Genomic DNA, 15,763 nt, shown 5'->3' with positions numbered 1-15,763 from the left:
AATTTAAGCACATATAAAACAAATGTTTTAAATTATTCACATACAAATTAAATATTAAAATATAATTTGAGTTTTCAATTATTTATTCAACACATTAACGGAGCATCTTCCTCAGAGGAGGCAGTTTAACAGGGATCTCTACCTTATGGGATTTCCATTGCATTCTGGTATATGATAAGACACAATTAGCATAGAAATAAGAAAGGTGATAAGCATTTGAAAGGAATAAAGTGGTGTGAAAGAAGATAAAATAAAGAAAGAAGCAAGCTTATTTATTTATTTATCAGCTACTCTAGCTGGCTACTATTCTGGTTGTGGTCCTCTTTAAGAACTCTATTTTGTTCTACTTAGTTGTGGAAAGAAAAATCCTTAAGAGCAGTAATAATAATCAATGTCTTCAGATTAGAAATTCTACTTCAAGATTACTGTCTAAACATCGTTTCATCATGCATATATACTGTAACTTAATAGATCATAACAATTTGTGATAGTCATTTAAATATTGCCTAATTTTTAAATGCATATCTTTGTGTATACATCTTTGAGTACTTTAAAAATGATCTCTGTGATGGTTAATCTTAATTGTTAACTTGGTTGGACTGAAAAATTGAGGTTATTAAAGCATCTTCCTGGGTGTCTGTGAGGATGTTCCCAAAGATAAATACATCATGAGGGCTCTGATCTAATCAATGGTTTAATCCATTGATAGATTCAGACTGTTAACAGATTCCTGTGAGGTGGTCAAACTGTGGAAGGTAGAATTAGTTGAAAGAAGCTGGTTCCTTGGTGTGGGCTTTGAAGGGTTTATTTTGTCTGTGGCCTCTCTCTGTTCCTTCTCTTTGCCTTGTTTACAATGAGATAATCAGTTTTCTTGCTTCCTTCCTTCCCGATACTTCTGCTTTCCCGTAGACCTAAAGGCCATGGAGCCAGCTGACCATGGACCAAAACCTCCAAAACAACCCAAAGGAAACCTTTCCTTCCTTAATGTTTCTTTCAGGTATTTGTCTATTATTTAACCTTTTATGCTTTTATTAACACATATTAATTATACATAAGTGTCTTTCATTATAATACACATATATATGCATATAAAGCATTTTGGTCATATTCACACCACGCCTCCTCCTACTCTCTCTGAGTTTAGTTAGTGATAAAAATCTGACTAATATAGTCTCCCTGGAGCAAATACCAAAGAGTAGGATTAACAGACAAACTGGATACTTTAGGTTTTGACATAATCTATATTGCTGAAATATCCTCTAGAAAGAGTATGCCAATTTTTATTACTATCAAAGGTATATGAATGAAAAGGGGGTAAATATGACTAAAACACATTGTATACATGTATGAAAATTTCAAAGGATACATAAAATGAAAAGTAAGGTATGCAAATATGTATTTCATGCCTTTGCTAAAGTTATATTTTGACAGTTCCTAGGTTTTGATTTTTTTTTTGAGACAGAGTCTCATTTATATAGCCCAGTCAGCCAAGTTCCAGACCAGACTATTCATACTACACTTTCCTCACTTAAATATTATAAAAATATTAACCCATGTTTTCCTTAAGAATGTCTCTGGTTTCATATATATGTATGTATTTGATCTATTTGTAATTTAGTTTATAAAATGAATGAAGCGAACATTTAGCTTTCTCTTTTCATTTTTTTAATAAAAGTGCTCCAACATCATCTATTAAATAAACCATCTTCTCTCCATGAACTTGAAATCACCTTGATCTTGTATTAATTTTTTATACATTCTTAGATCTATTTCTGGACTCTATTCTGTTCTTCTCATTAGTCCATCTATCCCAGCATCAGGAACACTGTTTCATGTAATTTTATAACTAATTAAATTTGCTTGAGTGAGTTATTTCTTAACTCATATCTTCCACACTATATGTTCTTGGCATTTTTCAGATGATAAGTAAATAGTGGCATATACAGCTTCTAAAAAAATCCAGTTATTCAATAAAATGTCTAATGTTAAATAGTACTCTTTAAACATCATTCAGAACCCTTTAAAATTATTAGCCTGATGTTTTAATGGATCACCTAAAAATAAAACATCAAACCAAAAAATAATTTCTGAAAACAAATAACAGGAACTGAATTATATTATTAGTGTCCTTTCTACACCACAAAGAAACCTCTTAGCTAAAGCAAAGAGTTCATCAGATAGCTTGGCTAAAAAGGGAAGTTTCAAGTGGAAGCTCGGCTCCCAGAATCAATGCAATAAAAATTCATTAATATACATTCCAACCATCTGGTTTGAGGTTTTAAAAAAAATCATGCACAGAGAAGTATGAGTGATTTAGTATGTACAGTCTTTCATCAAATGCCTGAAGACTAGAGCAGAAGGTTGGGCAAAACAAAAACCAAACATCCAGACCAAACCCCAAAATAACAACAAAAACCTCAAACAAAACAAATCCAACCCAAACAAACAAACAAACAAACAAACAAAAAATAAAACCAGTTTCAGCTATGACACTAACATTTTCATGTAGTTCCTTCACTGAGAAAAAAAAAATGAAAAAGAAAAGTCTCTTGAGGTATTGTTACTTAATAGAAATAAAGCATGTAGAGCAACATTACTGTTCTTTTCAGGCAATGAGGAAAAGAGGTTTTGACAGGCTTTCTGGAGAGTGCAGGTAGGCAATGTGGAGTGAAAAAGGTCTGGGCTGGGGAGGCTTCACAGGCCCAAAATCATGACTTTCACGCTAGATGGCAGTTTCCTCAAACAAACTTTAGATACTTTGGTCTTGTACCTTTACCCAAACCACCCATATACATCGACAGACACTCAACAAAACCACTATATTCTCTGCAAAGCGTTCTGGTTTTTTCCTCTCCCCTTTAAGATCTGTTCATACTCATCCCATCCCATCACTGTGATGAGCCATTTCAACTCTTTACGGATAGGGACTGTTGATTCCTTTTCAGCCTTTGCTGTTTAACATGGTGCCTTGCAGCATAGCTAGCACAGACTCAATTAAAGTTTGGGGTGAATGAAAGCAAGAAGCAGCACCCAAGTCCTACTTCACTCTGGATTAGTAACATCACATGTGGCATTAAGTTTGGCTTGACTCTGAGAGAGACACAGCACACAAGAACAAAAATGGTGACTTTGTGGTAAAGAGATCCAAAAGCATGTCACCTGTGAACCAACTGAAGGAACATTAGCATTAATCATGAGTAAGAAAGCAGTCTCAGAGCCATTTCCTCACCCATTCTTCCAAGAATTATTTACAGTATTGTGCTGGGTACGGAGATACAACCATGATCAAAATATTGCCCTTGTTCTTGTGAGCTTCAGTCTAGGGAGGGACAGAAACTAAATGATCCATGGCAGAATGGTGTGGTGAGGGCTGCTTGGAGAGGTGGAGGGTGCTGTAGGAGCACGCAGAAGGTTTGTGGAAGGCTTCCCAGAGGCAAGAACATTCGGGTTCCTAAGTATAAAAGGATAAGATAAGCAGGAGTCAAAGCAAAAGCAAACTGTTTCAGAGAAAAGTTTAGAAAGAGGTTGTAGACAGAAAAAGTGTTTAGGTATCAAAGCACCCTTTACACCACATGTTAGTATAGTCAACCCAATAGGACCTAGAAGGACCATAGAAACAAATCTCTGGACATGTCTGCAAAGGTTTATCTGAATTAGGTTAATTGAGGTGGAAAAACTCTTGCTAAATGTGACTGGCACCATTCAACAGGTCCCAGACTACAAACGATGGAGCAAGTTAGCCAAGTACAGGCACTCATCTCCCTCTGCTTCCTGGCTGTGGCTTAGCCAGCTGTCTCAGGCTCCTGATCCCGCTCCACTCTCTACATGCCCTGTCATGAGTATCAACTCAGACTGAGTAAACCCTTCTTTCTTCCTTAAGCTGCTTCTGTCAAGCATTCTGTGACAGCATCAAGACAAGGAACTAATTCACCATGTTCATGAGAAATAGAGTGCTGATAAATGTAGGGTGCAGACATTCTGACTGCAGCGTTAAAAATGGGCTGGAGAGGATTAAGGCTGGAGGCTGGAAGACTAGTTAGGAAGCTATATGTATATCCAAACCTAGGTGTGAGATGACAGGGGCTACACTTTTAAAGTGGCAGAGCAGCAGAGAGAAGGTGGGCCCTAGAACTGCCATCTCATTAGCCAGAGAGCCAACCCTCCTCTGTATGGTCCTAAAAGTTAGGATGTAGCTAACAATACAAACAAACATATTTGGCTCCATATATACCTGACTAATATCATGCAATTTGCCTGAAAAGGTTAGTAAATTCTTAACAATTTGAGGTACTCAAGAATTTAATAAGCAATTTGAAATATCAAATTTTGAAATGCTATACCAAAGCAAATAATAATTACTACTTTATTATCATTCCAGAGCCTTGAGCATACTAAGCAAACACTCCATCGCTAATTTATAGCCCCAGCCCTCCAAAGCAGATTATTTTAGGGTCTTATTCAGAATGAAGGCCCCAGAAGTCTACTCTCTATTCTCATTGGGAAAAACAGAGCCTGCAGCCTCAATGTTATCAGAGAATATACCTGTGCCACCAATTACTCTCAGGAGGAAAACTGTTCTTTCAAATTCTAAACTCCCTTGCTAACTGATACGTTTCATGTTAAATGAGTAACTAAACTCCCTGTCAACAAACACAGTTTACAACATGCCCAAGGCTGTCAAGTGAGCTACAATTGTTAATATTATTCACATTAGCAACAAGAACAAAATCATCAGCAGCTAGGACTGTCTTCCCTTTGCCTGTTCATGTCAGATTATCTTAGCATCTCAGTTTCATGTTCATCTTAAAGATGAGGAATTATGCCAGAAAGATTAATTTGATTAAAGTTATAAAAGTGATGAGTGGGGAATAGGAATTAATCTGAATCCCTGCCCATGGTTTTCCTACTTACACACAAGTACCATAAAAGCTTGAGGAAAAATTTAAAGAATAAATTAATATCTATCATGTGTTTACCAAGTCCCAGGTACTTTGCCCTTCATCATTTCACTTCATTCATTTGTTCAGCTCACATTCATAATGCTTCACTTCAAAGAAGGTCAGATTGGACTTAAAGTGTGAGCTCAGCTGCTGAGAAGAATGAAAAGCATTACAATTCTCCAATTAAGGGCAAATGCAAGCTTTATGGTGTTTTCACATTCATTAGCTTATGTGAGCTTCCCAACCTTGTGAAGCAGACAGGATGAGATAATTTTTCCCATTTAACTCATGATAAAATTAAGGACCAGAGTCACATAGTGACTAAATTGCAGAGCCAGTTCTCAACAACCCAGGAATTCTGTTGGACTCCTCTAGTTTTCTACTTGGTTATTTTGTTTCAGGATTGACAGAAAATATCTTATAGGAAGAAAAGGTAAAAGGAAGAAAGTAGATAATGACTGTAATACTGCTAACACATGGAATTATGATAAAAAAATATATCAAAATACTTGAGCAAAATTTGGTAAAGGTATGAGGATGTGAAGACTTAGGTGATACACAAGACATCACAGGACTCTAAGACACTGACTGGTGTTTATGTAGAAACCTTGAAAGCTGGCTGAGAACTGTAAGTATTAGTTTTATTGCTCAAATCTTAGTCCTGAAATATACTATGCAGGATGAAAACCAGATGTAGTATCAATTTTACTTGTTACAGGTATGTTTGTGTTTTTCTGTAGTTTATAAATGAAAGATTTTTTACATTTATTTTGGTTCAACCTACTTTATAATTAATTTCTTTTAGAAAAATGTCACTAAATATATTATGAACAATGGAAGTTTGTTTCAGCTTGGACTTAGTAGATCAATAAGTTACTTCCAGTTTAGTTAGTTTCCTGTTTAACCTACTCTATGTAATTAACTATACCACTTCCCTTTTTGTTATCTTGGTCTTCATCCTCCCAGTAAGAAGAGCTTGATATGACACCTAAGTTAATTACATGCTAATTAGGCAAACAGTGATTCCCTGGATTATGAAACAAAGACATATGGAATTCTTTTCCTAGTGGATTAAAACTGCTCACAATGAAACCCCTGGTCTAGTAAGTCCCCTTATTTAACCAAAAAAGAAAAATATCTTACCTAGCTCCAGGATGTCAGCAGGTTCTAATAAAGAAAACCAATGTTAAAACCATAGGTCATCATGGTGATTATAACAGAATGATGGAAAGGTAAAGTTCAGGCACAAAATAGGGGTTTGAAAGTTTATCTAGTACAATTATCTCATTTTAAAAGAATTTCTTAATAACTGTAGAAGTATATATAGCATTTGTGGTGGTTTGAAAGAAAATGGCCCCCAAGGGGAGAGGCACTATTAGGAGGGGTGACCTTGTGTGAGGAACCGAGTCACTGTGGGGGTAGGCTTTGAGGTCGCTTTTTCTCAAGCTTCCCTCAATGTGACAGACAACTACTGTTGCCTGAATGATGTAAGACACTTGGCTATTTCTCCAGCACCATGCCTGCCTGCATGCCACCATTTTTCCCGCCACGATGGACTGAACCTCTGAACTGTAAGCAAGCCCCCTCAATTAAATGTTTTCTTTATAAGAATTGCCGTGGTCATGGTGTCTCCTCATAGCAATAGTAAGCCCTAAGACAACATTCAATTTTGTCTTCCTTCGGTGCATAAACAAATGAAAATGGGAGTGCAAAGGCTGAGCAACTGCTCCAGAGCAGTAACACTAATTTGGGATTATTTATACTTAGAATCTAGGTTTCTAGATCAAAAGAAAATATATTGCTTTTGACAAATATCTCTATAAATGGTAATACATGCTTTTGATTTAACCAATGAATGAATTGTAAATGCAGATGTCTAAGAATAACTGTTTTATGGCAAGATATTGAATGTAATTTTTCATGCTAAATAGTTTATTCTTACCTTGATACTGAAATGCAGACTCTGATAGGTGACCATACTTATGTTTTCTCACACCATTCCAGTCTACTGTTATAGAAAGAGATAAGGATAAGTCATAAAAATAGAAAATACAAGATTCAATACTTGAGGCAGTATGCATTAATAATTCTTAATAAATAAATGGACCTGGGAGTTTTCATTCTAAGGAAATGATACAAATATAGAAAAAAAGGTTTTACTTGAAAAGTTCAGCATTGTTTAACAATTAACAGAAGAAGACAAGAATTTCAGGATTTGGTATCGTCCTTTGGTTCAGGCTTGCTTTAGTTGGTTCTTTCTTTGGTATGCCCCCATTCTCTCCTTTTGGAATATGAGTGTTTACTCTGTGCCACTGCATATTGGAAGTATATAAGCTATTTATAGGCATTCACAGTTAAGAGATTGTATGAATCTCAGAAAAGACTACATATACTCCTTTGAACAGCTTTAGATCTGTTAAAGACTCGGGGATTTTTTTGAAGTTGGACGGAATGCATTCTGCCTTATCAGATTGCCATGAGCCTATGGTACAGGCCTAAAGTAATATATTTGGTTGGATGTCAAGTTGCTAAGGGATAGACTGTCAATGGCTGTTATTGTCAATTTAATTAGATCTAAGATCACTTAAAATATTAGGAATGTCTTTCTAGTTTCTAGATTGGGTTAAGGTGAGAAGACTCTCCATCACCAGCAACAAACGCGAGTGGCACCATTCCATGGGCTGGTTTCCTAGACTGAATAAAAAGGAAAAAACAAACACTGGCAGACATCCACTGCTCATGGTTCAGGCCATGCCAGTCAGAACAGGTAAGAGCCTTACCTGCATTTGGAACCCTCCCATGCCCTTGGTTCAGATCCCAAAGACTCAAACACCCCTTCCCACCCTACCGCCCACTGCTGCTACTGTGCCCTGACCCTACCCCACCTCTGGCAGATATTCACTGCTCAGGTACAGGCCACACCAGCCAGAACAGGTGAGAGCCCCACCTGCTCTCTGAACCCTTCCACTCCCTGAGTTCTGAGCCCAAACTCGCACAAACACACCTGCAGCCCCTACAAGGGTGAATACCCAATGCTTAAGTGCAGGCCACATCAGTCAGAAGAACAGAGATCCCTGGACCAAAGGCCATGCACGCCAGGCTAGCTACCAGAAGTCTAGCTGCCAACTCTACAGAGACTTCCTGCTAGACCAGAGGTCATGTTGGTCACCAGAAATACAGATCAGAAAGACCAGATCACAAAGACCAGAAGACCAAAGAGGAAACAGAAACCAAGGAACAAAATACTCATCCAACAAAAACAAATTCAGAAACTGGCTCCTAGACTTATATTCATCTCAAACCCAGATGCTTAGACACCAGTGTAAGAACACAACAACAGTCATGGCAATGTGACGCCACCATAGCCCAGTCATCCTGCTATAGAAAAACCTGACTATCCCAACACAGCCAAAGCACAAGAAAACGACCTTAAAACCAACTTTATGAAGATGACAGAGGTCCTTTAAGAGAAAAATGAATAAATGCCTTAAAGAAACCCTAGAAAACACAAACAGACAATTGGAAGTAATGGATTTTAAATCCCTTAAAGAAAACCAGGAAAACACAAACAATGGAAGGAAATGAACAAATCTCTTAAAGAAAGCTAATGAAAAACAAATAGTTAAAGGAAATGAATAAAACTGTTCAAGACCTGAAAATGGAAATAGAAGCAATAAAGAAAACACAAACTGAGGGAATCCTGTAGAGGGAAGACCTAGGTAAGTGAAAAGGAACTATAAATGCAAGCATCACCAACAGAATACAAGAGAGGGAAGAGAGAAGCTTGGCTGTAGAAGATACAATAGTAGAACCTGATACATTGGTCAGTGAAAATATTAAATCTAAAAAGTTCTTGACACAAAACATCCAGGAAATCTGGGACACTATGGAAAGACCAAACCTGAGAATAATAGGAATAAAAGGAGAGGATACCCTGCTCAAAGGTCCAGAAAATATCTTCAACAAAATCATAGAAGAAAAACATCCTAACCTAAAGAAGATGCCTACCAAAGGAAAAGAAGCTTATAGAACACCAAATAGATTGGAGCAGAAAAAGAAAGTCCCCCTGTCACATAATAAGACAGTAAATATACAAAACAAAGCAAGAATATTAAAAGATGCAAAGGGAAAAGGTCCAGTAACATATTATGGCCGACCTATTAGAATTACACCTGACTTCTCAATGGAGACTCTAAAAGCCAGAAGGGCCTGGACAGATGTCTTGCAGACTCTAAGAGACCATAGCTACCAATCTAGACTAGTATACCCAGTAAACTTTCAATCACCACAGACTGAGAAAACAAGCTATTCTACGACAAAGTCAAATTTAAATAATATCTATCCACAAATCCAGCCCTACAGAAATAAAACTCCAACCCAAGGAGGTTAACTACACCCATGAAAACACAGAAAATAATCTCACACCAGCAAAACTAAACACACACACACACACACACACACACACACACACACACACACTCACTCACTCACTCACTCACTCACATCATCAACAACAAATTAACAGGAATTAACAATCATTGGTCATTAATCTCAATATCAGTGGACTAAATTTCCTAATAAAAAGACACAGGCTAACAGAATGGATGTGAAAACAGGATCCATCCTTCTGCTGAATACAAGAAACACCTCAACTTCAAAGACAGACATTACCTCAGAGTAAAGGGAGGAAAAAGATTTTCCAAGCAAATGGACCCAAGAAGCAAGCTGGTATAGCCATTCTAGTATCTAACAAAATAAACTTCCAACCAAAATTAATCAAAAGAGATGGGGAAGGATACTTCATATTCATCAAAGGAAAAATCCACCAAGATGATGTCTCAGTTCTGAAATATCTATGTCCCCAAAGCAAGGGCATCCACACCTGTAAAAGAAACATTACTAAAGTTTAATCACACATAGAACCCCATACATTAATAGTGGGAGTCTTCAATACCCCACTCTCACCAGTAGACAGGTCATCCCGACAAAAACTAAACAGAAATAATGGAGCTAACAGACATGATGACTCAACGGACCTAACAGATATCTACAGAACATTTTACCCAAACAAAAAAAGAATATACCTTCTCAGCACCTCATGGAACATTCTCCAAAACTGACCACATACTCAGTCACAAACAAGTCTCAACAGACACAAGAAAACTGAAATAACCCCTTGTATTCTATCAGACCACCAAGGATTAAAACTGGATTTTAACAAGAGAAATAACAGAAAGCCTACCAATTTACAGAAACTGAGCAACTCTCTACTGAATGACTACTGGGTCAAGGCAGAAATAAGAAAGAAATGAAAAATTTCCTAGAATTCAATGAAAATGAGTGCACAACCTACACAAGCTTATGGGACACAATGAAATCGGTGTTAACAGTAAAATTCATAACACTAAGTGCATTTATAAAGAAATTAGAGAGCTATCACTAGAAACTTAACAGCAAAAAGAAGCAAACATGTCCAACAAGAGTAGACAGCAGGAAATAATAATACCGAGGGCTGAAATCAATAAAATAGGCACAAAAAGAACAATACAAAGAATCAATGAAACAAAGAGTTGGTTCTTTGAGAATATCAACAAGATAGACAAACCTTTATCCAAACTAACTAAGAGGTAGGGAAAATATCCAAATTATCAAAATCAGGAAAAAAAGGGGTGAATTTAACAACAGACACTGAGGAAATTCAAGGAATGATTAGGTCATACTTCAAAAATCTGTATTCTGGCCTGGCGGCAGTGGTGGTGTATGCCTTTAATCCCAGCACTTGGAGGGCAGAGGCAGGCGGATCTCTGTGAGTTCGAGGCCAGCCTGGTCTCCAAAGTAAGTTCCAGGAAAGGTGCAAAGCTACACAGAGAAACCCTGTATTTGGGGGGGGGGGGAGCAAAAATCTATATTCCACAAAATTGGAAAACCTAAAAGAAACGGACAATTTTCTTGATAGATAACATTTACCGAAGTTAAATAAAAAATCTGATAAACAATTTAAACAGGCCTATAACTCCTAAGGAAACAGAAGCAGTCATTAAAAGTCTCCCAATCAAAAAACACCCAGGGACAGATGTTTTTTACACAGAATTCTACCAGACTTTCAAAGAAGAACTAATACCAATACTCCTCAAATTATTCTACAAAATATGAGGTCACAGTCACCCTGATAACCAAACCTCACAAAGACTCAACAAAAGAAAAGAGAATTACAGACTAATATTCCTCATGAACATTGATGCAAAAATATCTGCATGTTTCATGCTTGTGGGGGAGGCGCTTTTAATATTTGTATAACTAGGGGATATTGGATTGATGGGAAATTTCTTATCAGTCATTTATGCCTCCTTCCAGGAGTATTGCCTGTACGCCTCCCCAGGACAGCCCTGAGCACACTATCCCACCCACTTTCAGGGAGATATCCTTATCTAGATGAAGGTCTTCCTTACACCTTGGAGGCTGTGACACACATAAAGAAGCCAGAGGTCACTTTATGAGGCTCTGAGATATTCTTAAAACATCTGCCCCTGCACTTACTCAGGAACAAGAGAATCAGAAAAAAGTAAACTTTAAAAGGTCAACAAGATTCGATGGGCTAGCAGAGTTGGCCACAGATCAGATTACAAGCCTCTTCCCACTATACACTCTGATTATGTGGCATATACAAAAACAAAGTTAGACTAGCTGAAGTTAACTCTGCCTTACACAGGGATTTATATTGATGGACAAAGAACGGTGTGGAAAGATGATAAAAGAATGAGGTGTCAGGACCTCCCGTTCATAGAAAAGTTAGCTCATGCAGAGTCACTGTGGTGTCATATGACCAAGGAACAAAAGAATGCCAGGATTAGACATATAAATAAATTCTATAAAGAGATGAAGTATAAACACTATATTGTGCCAGAAATTGAATAATAACTGCAGCAGCTTTGGCCTGAGGATTTTTCTTGGAACTCTGTCCATTAAGAGTTAATAATACACTGTTTGGGACACAGCAATCTGCCTGGACTGTCTTGGAGATTTTTCTGTCTAGTGTCCTTAAAACCACAAGAGCTGCCTAAAAGTTGGGTTATGTGGTTGGTGAGTAAAAATGACGGTAAAAGATAACTCTGTTCTGTTATGGTTTATCAATGACAACTAAAAGATATGCAAGAGGAAGCTTAACACATGTCCAAGAACAGAAATGATATGATCTATGTTTTGGAACAACATGAATCTATCCCTTCTTACTGAATTCTGTATAAATAAACATTTTGACTGCTAGTCAGGCAGGCTGTAAGGTTCTCCCAAACCAACCAATGGCCTGACTCAGTCCTCCCTTGCCAACTTTTTATCTCCTTTCTGGGACCTGGCCACTGCTAGGGCTGGCCCTCAGCAGCAATTCCACTAAAGTCTGGAACAAGACAAGGCTGTCCACTCTCTCCAGTACTTTTTTTATTTTATATTTTATTCAATATAGCACTTGAAGTTCTAGCTAGAGCAATGAGTCAACTAAAAAAGATCAAGGGGATACAAATTGGAAAGGAAGAAGTCAAAGTATCATTATTTGCAGATGATATTATAGTATACATAAGTGGTCCAAAAAAAAATCTGCCAGGGAACTCCTACAGCTGATAAACAGTTTCAGTGAATTGTCTGGACACACGATTAACTAAAAGACAAAAATAAGTAGCCCTCCTATATACAAATGACAAACGGGCCGAGAAAGAAACTAGGAATACAACATCCTTCACAATAGTCACAAGTAATAGAAAACATCTTGGCATAACTCTAACCAAGCAAGTCAAAGACCTGTATGACAAGAACTTCATGTGTTTGAAGAAAGAAATTGAAGAAGATAACAGATTTCCCAAGCTCATGGATCACTAGGATTAATATAGTAAAAATGGCCATCTTACCAAAAGCAATCTACAGATTCAACATAATCCCCATCCAGATTCCAACATAATTCTTTACAGACCTTGGAAGAACAATACCCAACTTCATATAGAAAAACAAAGCAAAACAAAACAAAACAAACAAACAAAAAAACCAGAGAGCTAAAACAATCCTGAACAATAAAAGACTTTCTGGAAGTATCACCATCCTTGATTTCAAGCTGTACTACAGAACTATAGTAATAAAAATCACATGGTATTGGCATAAAAACAGACAAGTTGATCAATGGAATCAAACTGAAGACCCAGATGTAAATCCACACACCTATGGACAACTGATTTTTTTTTTTTTTTTTTTATAAAAAAGCAAGAAATAAACAATGGAAAAAAAGAAAGCATCTTCAACAAATGGTGCTGGTATAACTGGATGTCTGCATGTAGATTCATTTCTATCACCCTGCACAAAACTCAAGTCCAAGTGGATCAAAGACCTCCACATAAAACCAGACACACTGAATGTGATAGAAGAGAAAGTGGGGAACATCCTTGAACACGATGGCACAGGAGAAAACTTCCTCTTCCTGAACAGAACATCACAACGCAGGCATTGAGACTGACAATTAATAAACAAGACCTCCTGAAACTGAAAAGCTTCTGTAAGGCAAAGAAAACCATCAATAGGACAAAACGGCAGCCTAGAGAGTGGAAAAAGATTTTTACCAACTCCACATCTGACTGAGGGTTAATTTCTAAAATATATAAAGAACTCAAGAATCTGGATATCAACAAACCAAATAATCCAATTACAAAATGGGGTACAGATCTAAATAGAGAATTCTCAACAGAGGAATCTCAAATGGCTGAGAAACACTTAAATACTCAACATCTTTGGCCATCAGGGAAATGCAAATCAAAATGATTGAGATTCCATCTTAAATTTGTCAGAATGGCTAAGATTAAAAACAGAAGTGACAGCTGAGTGGTGGTGGCACACAACTTTAATCCCAGCACTCTGGAGGCAGAGGCAGGTGGATCTTTGTGAGTTCGAGGCCAGCCTGGGCTACAGAGTTAGTTCCAGGAAAGGCTCCAAAGCTACACTGAGAAACCCTGTTTCGAAAAACAAAAACAAAACAAAACAAAACAAAAGTTTGGGGTTGGGAATTTAGCTCAGTGGTAGAGCGCTTACCTAGCAAGCATAAGGCCCTGGGTTTGATCCTCAGCTAAAAACAAAACAAAACAAAACAAAACAAACAAACAAACAAACAAAAAAACAGAAGTAACAGCTCATGCTGGCAAAGAGGTAGAACAAGGGAAACATTCCTCCATTGCTGGTGGGAGTGCAAACTTGTACAGTCACTTTGGAAATCAATATGGCAGTTTCTCAGAAAATTGGAAATTGATCTATCTCAAGAGCCAGCTATACCATTCCTTGGCATGTACCCATAGGATGCTTCATCTTACCAATTGCTCAACTATGTTCACAGCAGCTTTATGTGTAATAGCCAGAAACTGGAAACAACCTAGATGCCCCTCAACCAAAGAATGGATAAAGAAATGTGATACATTTACACAATGGAATATTACTTAGCTGTTAAAAAAATAACATCATGAAATTTTCAGGCAAATGGATGGAACTATAAAAAAATCCTTAGTGAGATAATCCAGACCCAGAAAAACAAACATGGTATGTATTCACTTATAAGTGGATACTAGCTGGAAAGTAAAGGATAATCATGCACAGACCCAGAGAGGCTAAGTAACAAGGAGGGCTCAATGGGGAGGCATGGATCCCTTTGGGAAGGGAAAATAGAATCGATATCTCGGGTGGACTGAGGGTGGTGAGGATGGGAACAGATCAGGTGGCAGAAAGATGGAGAGAGTACTGGAAGAGACAACTGGAATGGGGGGGCATTTTGAGAGCAAGGTAAAAATCTAGTGCAATGCAAACTCCTAGGAATCTACAAGGGTGACCCTAGCTAAGATTCCTAGTAAGGGGGGTGGAGGAGGATACGAAGCCTAAACCAGCCATCTCCTGTAAACAGGCAAGACTTCCAGTGGAGGGACAGGGACAGTAAGCCAGGCACAAAACCCTTTGACCTAAAATTTGTCCTGCATATAATATGTGCTGTGGTGAAGGTGGAGCAGAAACTGTGGGACTGGCCAACCAATGACTGGTCCAGCTTGAGACCCATGTCATGAGAGGGAGCCCATCCTTGATACTGCTGAAGGGCCAGTAACCAGAAGCTAGATAGCCCAGAGACCTAGGATAGAACCAAAAACAACTGGCGGCGGCGGCGGCGGCGGCGGCGGCGGCGGGGGTGGGGTAGGGGTAGGGGGTGTTAACAAAATGATTCCTAATGATACTCTGTTATACTTGTAGACAGGAACCTAGCATAATCGTCATTATAGAGGCTTCATCCTGCAACTGATAGGAGCAGATGCAGAGACCCACAGCCAAACACTAGGCGGAGCTTGGGGAATCCTGAGAAAGAGGGGAAGAAAGGATTGTAGGAACCAGAGGGGTCAAGGGCACTACAAGGAAACCCACAGAATCAACTAATCAGGGCTCCCAAAGACTGAACCAACAATCAGGGGGCCTGCATGGGTCTGACCTAGGTGAGACAATCTGAATTGATCTAACATATCCTCTGAATATATTATGGTTGTGTAGCTTGGTCTTCTTGTGGTTACTCCTAACGGGGGCTGTCTCTGACTCTTTTGCCTGCTTTTGGAACCCTTCTCCTACTGGGATGCCTCATCCATCCAGCCTTAATATGATGGGAAGTGCCTGGTCTTATTGCAACCTGATATGCCATGTTTGGTTGATATCCCTGGGAGGCCTGCCCCTTTCTGAAGGAAAACAGAAGAGGGACTGGGAGGAGAGGAGAGAGGGGAAAGTGGTCGGGATGTAATATATAAGAGATTTAATTTTTAAAAAGGGAGAAC

The 15,763-nt window shown here is 38.2% G+C and overlaps 1 protein-coding gene across 3 annotated transcripts in view; it reads right to left on the bottom strand.

The window, feature by feature from the left end:
• Scmh1 (Scm polycomb group protein homolog 1) overlaps positions 1 to 15,763 on the bottom strand; it is a 126,850-nt gene that overhangs the window by 97,412 nt on the left and 13,675 nt on the right. For 2 of the 3 annotated variants that reach the window (XM_037202903.1, XM_037202901.1), the window contains exons 3-4: positions 6,883 to 6,948; positions 6,084 to 6,107 (exon numbers count right to left, since the gene is read on the bottom strand). In XM_037202903.1, the coding sequence (XP_037058798.1) occupies positions 6,084 to 6,107; positions 6,883 to 6,948 (90 nt within the window). Of the gene's footprint in view, positions 1 to 3,229; positions 3,452 to 6,083; positions 6,108 to 6,882; positions 6,949 to 15,763 lie in introns of those variants that run through there. The other variant, XM_037202902.1, reaches the window with a different exon arrangement.

The sequence above is a fragment of the Peromyscus leucopus genome, chromosome 2 (genome assembly GCF_004664715.2).
Source record: "Peromyscus leucopus breed LL Stock chromosome 2, UCI_PerLeu_2.1, whole genome shotgun sequence".
NCBI lineage: Eukaryota > Metazoa > Chordata > Mammalia > Rodentia > Cricetidae > Peromyscus > Peromyscus leucopus.
Note: the sequence above shows the minus strand (reverse complement) of the source record. Positions and strands in the feature narration are given on the sequence as shown.